This window comes from Geotrypetes seraphini, chromosome 17 (genome assembly GCF_902459505.1).
Source record: "Geotrypetes seraphini chromosome 17, aGeoSer1.1, whole genome shotgun sequence".
NCBI classification, from domain to species: domain Eukaryota; kingdom Metazoa; phylum Chordata; class Amphibia; order Gymnophiona; family Dermophiidae; genus Geotrypetes; species Geotrypetes seraphini.
The window spans coordinates 37,541,209-37,554,048 of NC_047100.1; the positions used below are offsets into that span (position 1 = coordinate 37,541,209).

Sequence of the window (12,840 nt, forward strand, 5' to 3'; positions counted from 1 at the left end):
TCAAATATCATTGAATGCCGCTTCTATGTCTGATCACTGACTTTTTTGACCAGACGAGACTTTTTTTTTTTTTTTATAACAATTGTTTGTGATGCAGAGCTTAATTGACAATTTATAAAAGAGTGTATTTATTTTTATTTAATTATTTTCTACATTTCTATTCCACACTATCCAAAAGTAATCCACGTTTTTTTCCAAAGGAAGGATTTTCTGCACCACTGGAATAGATTTCTAAATACTCAGTATTATAACTATAGACCTCAGCAGTGCCACTTGCTTTACATTATCTTTCCAAACAGCAAGATTTATGCCTCACTTCATCATAGCAGAAACGAAGAATGGAATTGTCCAAAACAGAATGATGTGCACTAAAAAAGTATCCACAAACTCATCTGAAGGTGTAGAGATCTTTATTCTTCCAATATCATCATGATACAATCAATGATTCAATGGCTTGACATGTACATGTTTCGGCCAACGGTCGGGTTGAGGTGCCCTACGTGTTAATTTCACTTGAATATGGGCAGCGTCCATGTGCTTTGGTAATAAGTTCATATCAGTTTATTTTTGTTCAGTGATTTCTGTGACTCCTGAGGCAGGCCTGTTGGCCGAAACATGTACATGTCAAGTCATTGAATCATTGATTGTACCATGATGATATTGGAAGAATAAAGATCTCTACACCTTCAGATGAGTTTGTGGACGCCTTTTTAGTGCACATCATTCTGTTTTGGACAATTCCATTCTTCGTTTCTGGTATTTTACCTGTGGTTTTGTTTTTTCCCCTGATTTGTGTTCTCACTTCATCATAGATTTTATGGATTTGTTACATTGCTTAAATATTTTCCAATAGTAATATTAAAGCTTCACAGTGAATTTGGTCATTTGTAATCCTCTCGGTATCAGCGATTTCTTGAGATAGTGCTTGAATGCAATTCCACTCTAATTAATCCTTTGTATAAAGTTTGATAATAAAACAAAAACTAAACTTGAACTCTAGCTCTGCATTCCGCAAGGGAACCTTCTGCACCTGGAAACCACCCGGAAACGATCATATCCCCATAATGTGACAAAACTATGGACCAACTCCCTCTTTCCACTGGAACAATAAACGTGTATTACTTTTCCAAAAAGCCATGAAAACTCTCCTGTTCACAAATCCTAACACAATGGGACGCCAAGGACAAATTTCACATACGTTGTGGTTTGCCGCAGTCAAATACCATGTACATTGTCTATTGATTTCTTGCTTATTGTCCAATCACTGTTTAATGTACTAGAACTAATGTGAATGTATCTATGTAACCCATTCTGGGCTCCTAGGGAGGACAGGCTAGAAAACTAAAAAATAGATAAATATTCTGAGGCTTTTGCTTACTTAGCGATTTGCAAGATAGGCTATTCACAAATTTTTTTCTAAGATTTGATCTTACCATGATTTTGACAATTAATCAAACCTTGAATAAACAAACAGTTTATCAACACAGCTACAATACTACTTTATCCTAAAACAAAAAATAAATATAAATTTTTTTCTCTACCTGTGTCATTTCTGGTTTCTGCTTCCCTCATCTTCTCGTCACTCTCTTTCTTCCATCCACTGTCTGCCCTTTCTCTGTCTTTTCTATGGAATCTTCTATCCTATGCCCCTTCCAGAAACTGCCTCCCCTTTCCATCTCTCCCTCCACCCCCATTGGGCTGGCATCCATCTTCTTCTCTCCCCTCTCCCAATGGTCTGGCATCTTTCTCCTTCCCTTCCCTCTCACCCCCATGGTCTAGCATTTCACTCTCTCCTTTCCCTTCCCTTTTCCTTCCTCATCTTCCTTCTTTATTTAGTTTATGTATCTGTCTGGATTAAATTCGTACTATCCTGCCCTTTCTTTCTCTCCATCCACCCCTCTTCCATCAGCATCTGCTTCCTTTCTCTCCCTCCACCACCTTTCTATACCAGTATCCTGCTCCCTTCTCTCTCCCTCCAACCCTCCCACTCCCCTATGCACCACATCTGTACATAGACTCTAATCATAAGGGTCTCTAAAAAAATTTACTTGTCTTAGACCTTCCTTTCAATGGAGTTGCTTATATCCAAAACATTCATAATTAAAATTGTGTGGTAGCAATGTTAGTCCATTTAAGATAATAAATAGAAACAAAATATTCCTATTGACTTACCTCACATATACAGGCTCCATTCCCTGTTATCCCATCCAGGCATTTACCATGGCTATTACAAGGCTTCTGATATCCACCCGGGCATTCTGGAAAAAGGGATATAAATGAAGTCAATTTTCTTTATTCTCAAACTTGAATGTCTGTAGTAAGTTTTCATTCTGACATCTCATGCTGATGAAATGAATGACAGTCTAGCAATGACTAGGGCTGAGAATGTGTATATGTCATGCTTGGACATGGATGGAGATGCTTAGAACTGAAATAAAGTTTTTCAAGGGTCTTGAAAACATAGAGTTCACTGAAAGAACAGCTACAGGTTAGAAAATCAGGACCTGTCTTCAAGACTACATATATTAGTACATGAATTTGTAGATGTAAAAGTTCATTTGACACTTACCATGACATGCTGATCCCCAGAACCCTTCAGAACATACAGATTCCTTTATTTCTTTCTGACAAGTGTGTCTGCAGCCCAGGAGGAAGAGGGTTTCACCTCCCATGTTCACTGTGTAACTTAGAAAGAAAAGAAAGTGGTATACCACAATACATGTTTAACTGTGCTGTATGCCTGGAAGTTTCAAGTTTTTATTAAAATTTGATACTATTGCTTATACAACTTCTAAGCGATTTACAGATAAAATCATAAGGAATACAGAATAAAATAAAAAACGCCTCAGCACCCTTAGCAGCCTGAGGTTGTAGGTTTAAACCCACGCTGCTCCTTGTGACCCTGGGTAAGTCACTTAATCCCTCCATTGCCCCGGGTACATTAGAGAGATTGTGAGCCCACTAGGACAGACAGGGAAAAATGCTTGAGCACCTGAATAAATTAATGTAAACCGTTCTGAGCTCCCTTGGGAGAACTGTATAGAAAATTGAATAAATAAATAAATGGCATATCTCAAATAAGACAAAATGAACGCAACTAACATGATACAGAAGGAAGATGGGGTAGAAAAACAATTGATATAGGATAGAAAACAATTACAGAATGGACAAAATGAAGGGGAATACTGTGATTTGATTCTTTTGGAAGAGCAGCAGAGTAACCTAGGGAAGATTTAAATATTAAAGGCATCTTTGAATAAATGGGTCTTAAGAAGGCCTTTACCACGGAAAAAAGACATAAGTCTGACTACCCCATTCATCCTAGATAACATCCATCTAAAGTTAGTAAAATCTTTGAAAATATTGGGTATCACTATTGATGAAAGGCTTTCCTACCATGAACATGTAAGTAACACCGTTAAATCTTGCTTTTATAGGCTACAAATGATTCGCTCAATTTCTAAGTTTCTTGAGCCAAAATCACTCAACATACTAATTCATTCCCTAGTTATCACTAAACTTGACTACTGTAACTCTTTATTAATAAATATTACTCAAAAAGAAAAGAGGCGTCTTTCAGATAGTCCAAAATACTACCATTAAATTGATTCATAATGGCAAAAAATACGATCATGATCAAATCCCAATGGCTTCCAGTTAATCACCACATTACTTTCAAAATCTTACTTTTAGTATTTAAAACTTTGTCTTCCAATGAACCTCAATTTATTAACAAACTACTTATTCCTCATAATACATCGCGCTCCCTTAGGTCCACTAACCAAAAACTTATAACAGTTGAAAGTAATTGGAACTCGTCGTCATGACATGTTCTCAGTAATGGCCCCGTAAATATGGAATACCTTACCTCAGTATATAAGAGAAGAAAATGACTTCAGTCGCTTTAAAGGCAATCTTTAGCTATGCTCAAAGTTTATTTTAGTCCTTCCTTATTTTTTACTTTTCTCCCCTATTGTTCTTTCCATTCGTGTCTTCTCCTATATTCTAATAAAAACAACTGTAGTTCTGCCCTTCTTACCTTATGTATCTGTTAGTCTGTAAGTCTGTTAGTTAAACCCATTATATTTAATGATCAAATTGGTATATGTTTATACCTTTTTTAAATTTGTAAATTGCTTAGTAAAGTAAATAAGCGATTCATCAAGTCAAAATAAAACTTGAAACTTAAGTTATTTTCTTCTCTTACTGGGGCTGGAAGAGTGTTCCAAAGTTGGGGGGCCACTACTGAAAAGATGTCCTGACACTTGGTACCTATTATACGTAGAGAGGGAATAGTTAATAATTTGCGATCCGCAGATCTGAGGAGACGGGATGGCTCAAAAGGAATCAGGTATTTTTCAATAAATTGGGGAGATTTTGTTTGCAACGTTTTAAAGGTTAATGGGAAGATTTTGTAAGAGATCCTGAATTTGATAGGTAACCGATAAGCTTTATGTAATAGAGGGGTCACATGATCAAATTTCTTAGCTTTTGATGCGAGTTTAATGGCTACATTTTGGATAATTTGAGGGTGTTTCATTTCTTTCTCAGTGATTCCTGTACAGTATATAGACTATTACAGTAATCTATTTTTAACCAATACTACAATCTTTATTAACCAAGTATAGTCCCAACAAGGATCCCTGTTTCGGCCTAAGGGAACGCCTTCCTCAGGGGACACCGTGAGCAGTAGAGTAGCAGCATACACGGCTTCACTGAAATCGAAAATTAAAATGTCACCAGCACCTCTCCTCCGATAACAGCGCCGTTTACAAAATCGTGGCCTAAATGGCTTTAGGGCATTCTGGGGTTGTTATTCAAAGTGATTGAGCTGGGAGGGAGAAGTTTCTGTCCAGTTAAATTGCTTGAGTGAGGCTACCTGCTAATATTCAGTAGCACTTAACTCAGTGTATTGCAAACAGTGTGCCACGGCAGATTCCAGCAGCGCTGCGAGATGCCGAGGAGGAGGAAAGGTGCCAGTGCTGGCTGACTGCTTTTGTGATGTGCTTCTCAATGTGAGAGGCACGTCCTGTAGTCAGGCACGTCCTGTGCCTCTCCTCCTCGGCTCCTTCTCCTCACCTCTTCTTCTGCAGCACCCTCCCCCCCAATGGCAGTAATTGAAGGCCGTGTGATGTCATCACGTTGACGTCTGCACATTTCCGGGTGCCCTCCAGCCGTAGAGCCAAGATTAGCATGCCACAGCTTAAAAAGTTTGCGACACATTGGCTTAACTGGACGGTGTGGCTGAATATCAGTGCTTACCACTAAACTGAGATTTTGTGGGCAGTCCGAGGATGAAGTTGGCAGTTAAGTGCCAATATTCAGCACTTCTCTGTCTCCTCCTTTTTACTAAGCTGCGGTAGAGGTTTCCACCGCAGCCCGGGGCGCTACATGCTCCAATTCTGCTCCGACTCTTATAGGAAGTCTGTGAGCTGATGTAGAAACCTCTACTGCGGCTTTTTAAAAGAGGGGGTGGGGAGGGGGTGATTGGCCCTATTTTATGGAACACTCTTCCTGCGCAGGTCAGACTAGAACGACAACCAGTCAGGTTTCCGCCCTGGACACAGCACTGAAACCGTCATCGCTTCTTTGGTAGATTACCTTCACAACCTGTTCAGCCAAGGCTCAAGTGCTCTAGTCCTACAATTAGATCTTAGTAGCGCCTTTGACTTGGTTATCATGCCATTCTTCTGGATTGTTTGGAGTCTATCGGCCTCTCAGGCAATGTGTTAAAATGGTTCCATGGTTTCCTAGGTCAACGCTCCTACCAAGTCTACAGCGACAACTCCCATTCCGCCAGCTGGGCCAACACCTGCGGAGTCCCACAGGGCTCCCCCCTGTCCCCCACGCTGTTCAATATCTACCTGGTCGCCCTAGGGAATCTACTGCTAAACTTGAAGATCAAATTCTACATCTATGCTGACGACATCACCTTAGTCTTCCCCATCTCCAACATAACCCCCGAGATAAACAACCTCCTAGCTTCAATCCTAACGCAAATCGAACTATGGATGACCTTCTTCAAACTGAGGCTCAACTCAGATAAAAACAAGTTCTTCCTGGCAAGCCCAAACGACAAAATCAAAGATACCTCAATCTCCCTGAATGGCCAAGTCTTTCCCTTAACAAACTCCTTAAAAATACTCGGAGTGACTCTCGACCGCAACCTTACCTTCGAAGCTCACACCGACCTTCTGGTCAAAAAAGGCTTCGCCACCTTATGGAAGCTAAGATCCATCAGAAAATACTTTGACGCCCCCTCATTCCGCCTACTTGTGCAATCCTCCATCTTAAGTCTAGTCATAAGAACATAAGAAGGTGCCTCCGCTGGGACAGACCAGAGGTCCATCTTGCCCAGCGGTCCGCCCACGCGGCAGCCCATCAGGCCTATCGCCTGAACACTGGTCCCAGACTAATTTTGTAACTTACCTCTAATTCTCTAATCATATCCTTATAACCTACCTCTACTCCTATCTGTACCCCTCAGTCCCTTTGTCCTCTAGTCGACTACTTCAACATCATCTACCTGGGATCTTTCAAAAAAACCACACAAAGATTGCGAATTATTCAAAACACGGCAATCCGACTGATCTTCGGACTAAAAAAATGGGAATACATAACTCCCTACTACCACAAACTTCACTGGCTATCCCTAGAAGCAAGAGTGCTATTCAAGTTCGCCTGTTTCTGCTACAAATCCATCCTTGGCTCGGCCCCCCTTTACTTAGTACCCCATTTTATCCTAGACCGCCCATCCAAACTCACACGTAGAATCAACCTGTTTAGCTACCCTACCCTAAGGACCTACCGTTACAAAAGATATCTAAATAGAACTCTTGCCTTCCAAGCAGGTCATCACAATAACTGGCTGGCCCACATCATCTCACGCACTTCATCCTACTTAAACTTCAGGAAGCTACTAAAAACTAATCTTTTCACCCGATTCATACCCTAAGACCCTATGCTCACCCTGGCCCCTTCTATCTCTCTATGTCCTTTACGCAGATTGTCTTGACCTTCTTCCCTGTACCATTTCATTGCCATAATTGTACCCATCTTTCTTTCTGTTTGTACCATTTTTTCTCTCTGTTGTACCATTTTTTCTCTCTGTTGTACCATTTTTTCTCTCTGTTGTACCATTTTTTCTCTGCCACCTAATTTTCTCTGATTGTAACATTGTACCATTTTCGCTGATTGTCCAGCCCTTCTTCGTTGTAAACCGCCTCGAACTACTTTGGCTTTGGCGGTATATAAGAAATAAAATTATTATTATTATTATTATTAGAACCCTCAATTGATAGATTTAAATCATCCTTCAAAACATTTCTATTCAGAGATTTATTTTAAAATTTATCTCCTGCCTAATACCTAGGAGAGTTACAAATCACACACACAAAATCCATTTACATCATTCAAAATAGCGACAATACAAAACAACATATTCAATGAACAGCAGCCCTGCATTTCTTAATCACACAAAGCTGGCACCAAAAAAATGTTTTAAGCAGTTTACGAAACTTGTATTTTAGTTTATGTTTTTGAATAAAATCTACTTTTTTTTCCATTGCCCCTTCCCCATGTCCTCTCTGGATTGTGCACAGGCTCACTCTCTTCTGGTTTCTTTTTCCTCTTTTCTCACTCTCCCTATTACTATCAAATATTGCTAATTTTATGTAAACCACATAAATGTATCGCAAAGGGCGGTATATCAAGAAGGGGAGAAATCATACCGCAAGAAACTCAGTCCTACCTTAATCACATAAGTGAACCTGGATAAAGGTACTGCATTCAAGCAAATAAGGGATAGTCATTCGCATAGGGTTGCAAGATTTTACTATAGTAAAATCCAGACTCATAGACCCGCCTAGTTCTACCCATCCCTGCCCTGTTATGCCCTAGCTACATCCCCAATCCCACCCTAGTCCCGCCCCCAAGCTCTCATTGGGCAGGAGGAAATCCGCGGATTTCCTCCTCCTCGATGCGATTTAGAGGCGGCTTTTCAAAACCAGGATAAAGTGCTGGGTTTTGAAAAGCCATCCGGACCCACGGATATGTGCTCAAAAAGAGGACAAGTCTAGGGATTTCTGGATGTCTGGTAATCCTACATTTGCTCATTACATTACCAGATATCTAATCTTGGTGCCTGAACATGGCCTGGCATTGAATACTGCAGCGTAAATCTGGCAGCAGCTTAAAAAAAAACAACCAATACCCACCACAGCCGAATATTTGCCCCACTATTTCTAAACAGTGGATATAAAATGAGAGAAGCGAGAAATTAAATTCTCTTTATACTCTTCATTGTTTCATTGACACTTCCTGTTTCATTTCAGTGGCCTTCGCATCCCTAATAAATAAAAATACAGCTTGAGAGTGAAAGAGTTTATAGTGAAATAAAAGCTCTTACCTGCAGTCTCTATTCCCCACGCCCTCTGTAATCTTCTTGCTTTCTTTTGGACATGGCATCGAGGTAGTTCCAGCACAGGTGGTACATTCTGTGGTCAGGTTCAGTGTGGTTATAACACTGTAACGTCCTACTTTCACCTTAATAATAAAAACATCAATCATTTACCCTTCCTAATCTTCTGAGACTTCCATTAAATCACATAGTTTCAGATATTAGTTTCTGTTTTCTTCATTGATGTTCCTACAAATGTGTTCATTCTGCTGCCCCCTCAGTCTCTCTCCTCATACACCTCCCAGAGAATTCCGTTCCTCAGATAAGTCACTCTTAGCGTTACCGTTCTCCTCCACTGCCAATTCCAGACTTTCCTCCTTTCATCTATGCCTGGAATAAATGACCTGAGTTTGTCCACCAAGCGCCTCCCCTTCTCTTGTTTAAAAGCAGATACAGTTAAGGGGGACGATTAATCTGCTGGCTGGGTTAGAGGGCAGTGGGGAGTAGGGTTATGGATTGAAGGCTACACTAAACTAAACCTTGTTTGTATACCGCATCATCTCCACAATTGTAGAACTCGGCACGGTTTACAGGAACTGGTATAAAGAAGGAACACCAAAGTAAGGGTTATCAAAAAAGTAGGGTTTCAGTCTGTTTTTATACAAGATAAGGTAAGCGATATGGACAGCGGAGTAATACATAACTCCATTTTAATATCAGTCCTATAACAGAGTAAAATCACTTATACATTATTTAACTTATAAAAAGTGTCCTTAAAAACATACCTAAGACCCTATCAAGAAACCAACTCTAAACCTCTTCTGCCCTTCTAGTGATCCTAACTCTCCCCTCTGCCTTACTATTCAACTCCCCTAATCTGTAATTCCCCTGCATCCACTGTATAAGCGTCCCCTAAATGACAACTTCCTGGAAATGTCCAGCAATCTTATACTGTAAATTGTAACTTCCTGGAAATGTCCAGCAATCTTATACTGTAAATTGTAACTTCCTGGAAATGCTATAGTCCGCTTAGAACTGCAATGTACAGGCGGAATAGAAGTCACTAATGTAATGTAATGTAATACCCCCTTTTACAAAAACATAACGCGGTTTATAGTGACAGCCGAGGCAGTAACAGCTCCAACATTCATAGAATTCCTATAAGCATCAGAGATGTTACTGTCAGAGCTGGTGCTAAAAACCACGCCACACCATCTGCATTCTAAACCTCAAATACAATTCTCCAATCTGAAGACGTCTGGCAAAGAATTCCAAAAAGGTACAAAAGAGCAATGCGTCACAAAGAGGCTAAACGAAATTTAGCCCAGATGACAAAAGTAGATCCTTCAGACAAACAGGCCTGTTGCAATGAAAGATTTTTAAAAATCTATAACAGGAGTTGTCATACAACAAATAACTTATAATTGGAAAGATTGGACAAGATTAAATTATTGTTTTTGGTGGAATTCAGTGTGCCACTTTTATAAAATGGAAAGAGCGTTAGCAGTCCAAAAAGGATATTTTAATAAGTTTAAGGATGTGTGGGGGCCATTAATAACTTATTGTGCTGATTAATTGTCATTTTTCCCCTTTTTAAGATAGGTATGGATATGGGGTGGGTTTGAATTTCATTATTAGATTTGAAAAAAAGGACAGTGTGTATTTCTTTAGGATATACAATTTAATATTATATTATTTGGTGGGGGGTGGGGATAATCTTTATTTCTAGAGATTTTTGGGATATTTCAAGTGAAGTTCTATATTTTTTGTTCTTATTTTCTGTACACTTGATGTAAAATATCAAATGAATAAAGATTAAAAAAAAAATAAAATAAATCTATGTACGTAATTTGAACTTAATTCTCTAGACTAGGAGAAGCCAGTGGAAGGCTTCTATCTAGGGGGAAAGCTGTACTCAAAAATCTTCTCCCGTTGTTAGAAAGATGAATTCCTTCTGATAGATACTGAATGTACTTTTTTTTTTGCCAAAGAGGGAACATGTGGGGAGTTTGACTAGAGCAAAATACATCAATTACAAGGTGCTAATTAAATCTTAATTATTAGTTCTGATTAAGCTTTTTAATTAAATTAGGCGCCTAGGTCGACTACATCATTTATAAAGGTCGCATAGCACTAGGGAATCTTTACAGAAAAGCATTAGCGTAAATTCCCACGCTCAGCTTTGGGCATGAAGACTTTTGCCTGCTGAAACCTGGTACAAATTCTGGCAGTCGGGCACATAAATGACCCTATTATTCTATAACACTGCGCCTACTATTTGGGAATGTCCCACACTCATCCATGCCTCTCCCCTTTGGCCGTGACCCCTTTTGAGTTCTGCACAAGACAATTTAAGCGTGCAGTATTATAGAATAACACATAGGCAGATCCACATAAAGCCCAATCTACTGTTAATTAACTAAACTAAACTTTAAGTTTATATACCGCATCCTCTCCACGGAAGTGGAGCTCGGCACGGTTTACAAGAACTTAAAATTGAGTGTTAACAGTTCATTAACTAATTATTTTGGTAGTTTGGAAGCTTTTTCCTGATTTAATATATGCAGTATCCTATGCAATTTATAAATCATAAGATTAGTGATTTTTTTTTTTTTCTTGAAGGGAGACGTACGTTTATTTTTTGTTTAATATTGGAGGAAGATGTAACAGTAATACGTTACTGTTTTTATTTTTGTTTTAATGATGTTTATTATGTATTTTATATATCATTTGTATTTTATGTTATGTGATTTGTAACCTGCTTGAGGATTGGGTGGGTTAGAAGCTTTTTATTAAATAAATAAATAAATAAATAAAATAAATTAATAAAATGAATCTTGAATCTTACTGCAAGCAGCTCAAAAGGAAAGCTATGGGCTTCTTTTACTAAGGTGCACTAGCAAACCATGCGCTAAACGAAAAATACTAACGTAAGCTCTATGGAGGTGTTAGTGTACCTTAGTAAAAGGAACCCTATATGCATTACTTAATAATAGTAATAATAATTTTATTTTTATATACCGTCAAAGCCATGAAAAGTTCGAGGCGGTTTACAACAAGAAGCGCTGGACAATCAGCGAAGAGGTCGACAATTCAAAGACATCTATACAATCTTATATAATGGAAGAAGTAGAAAGCTATATAGTTCTTAAGGTTAATGGTTGAATTTGCAGTGCTATAAAATTCTTAGTTTACAAATCAATTGAACAAACTCGTTTTTAATCAATTTTCTAGGTAGGTTGAGGAGTGCGTGATAACGTTACTCAGCCAATCGTTCCATTTGCCTGCCTGGAAGGCAAGGGTTCTGGGCAGGAATCTTTTATAGTGGCAGGCCTTTATTGTTGGGTAGGTGAACAGATGTATTCTTCGTGTGAGCCTAATAGAACTTGCCAGATTAAATTGCGAAACTAGGTAAGTGAAATTGCGAAACTAGGTAAGTGGAGGCCAGACCAAGTATTGATTTATAACTTATAATTTAAAAGTGACCTAACAAGCGTCGGGCCATAACTGCAGACACTCATGTTAATATAACTGGCAGCACCTGTAGAAAAATCAATTAACTTCTGGGCATTGAGCAGGACATTAAAGGAGGACCATTACACACTGTTGTAAGTATGAATGCCGCAGTTACTCGACATAGAAGTTTGTGATTTTGGAAACAACCTCCATTTTAAAAGACCATGTCTTTTCAATGCAGCATTTTCACAGTGCGACTCGGTCATCTGAAGTCACCTCAGAAATCGCATGCCTACGATAGCAAAAAATCAGTCGGTCTCCAATAATACAATTACAAAGTATAGAAACATGGAGTAGCTAATTACAGTAATATTCTGTTGTGGTGAAACAGAGAAGTCTTACATCTCCGCCGCTGGAGCTCACAAAAGCACAAAGCAAGCCTACCTTTCCTTCCTGTGCTTCAGTAGAGGATGTCGAACATGCAACAAGAAGAGAAATGTTGATGACGAGTTGGAGTCTAGGGCTCCACATTTTCAGATGAGGGCTTTGCTCCTCTCCCTGTGTTCAGTACGACTTTGAGTAAAGACCATCCGTCTTCGCATCAGATTTAAGGCCCAATTCAATGACACAAAATGAGGACTAATCTCGGATGATCTCGTGATTGGTTTCCCAAGTCCAGGCAGCAGCTTGGACCCTGGAAGGACTGAGCAACAAAGGACTGAAGGTTTTTTTTTTTTTTATATCGTCTCTTTTACAGAATAGTAAATGCCACAAGTGAAAAAAAGTTTACTGAAAACAGGAACATCTACGGATTTCCTCTCCCCTATCAGCTCAAACAGATGGAAGGAAATCCTCCGTTTTCTAATGATTGGATTGAAATACGTTGCATCATTAATCGGAGGCAAATCTGAAGGGGAAAGAAAACTGATTGTTAAGGCCTGTGGATTATTGAGCCTGCTCTATTTTTAACGATCTTTTTTTTTTTT

At 39.1% G+C, this 12,840-nt stretch overlaps 1 protein-coding gene across 2 annotated transcripts in view; it reads right to left on the bottom strand.

The window, feature by feature from the left end:
• Window positions 1-12,840, bottom strand: part of STAB1 (stabilin 1) — a 238,892-nt gene that overhangs the window by 211,298 nt on the left and 14,754 nt on the right. The window contains exons 1-4 of one of the 2 annotated variants that reach the window (XM_033926300.1): window positions 12,299-12,567; window positions 8,408-8,544; window positions 2,570-2,685; window positions 2,173-2,258 (exon numbers count right to left, since the gene is read on the bottom strand). In XM_033926300.1, the coding sequence (XP_033782191.1) occupies window positions 2,173-2,258; window positions 2,570-2,685; window positions 8,408-8,544; window positions 12,299-12,385 (426 nt within the window). In that variant the 5' untranslated portion in view covers window positions 12,386-12,567. Of the gene's footprint in view, window positions 1-2,172; window positions 2,259-2,569; window positions 2,686-8,407; window positions 8,545-12,298; window positions 12,568-12,840 lie in introns of those variants that run through there. The other variant, XM_033926301.1, reaches the window with a different exon arrangement.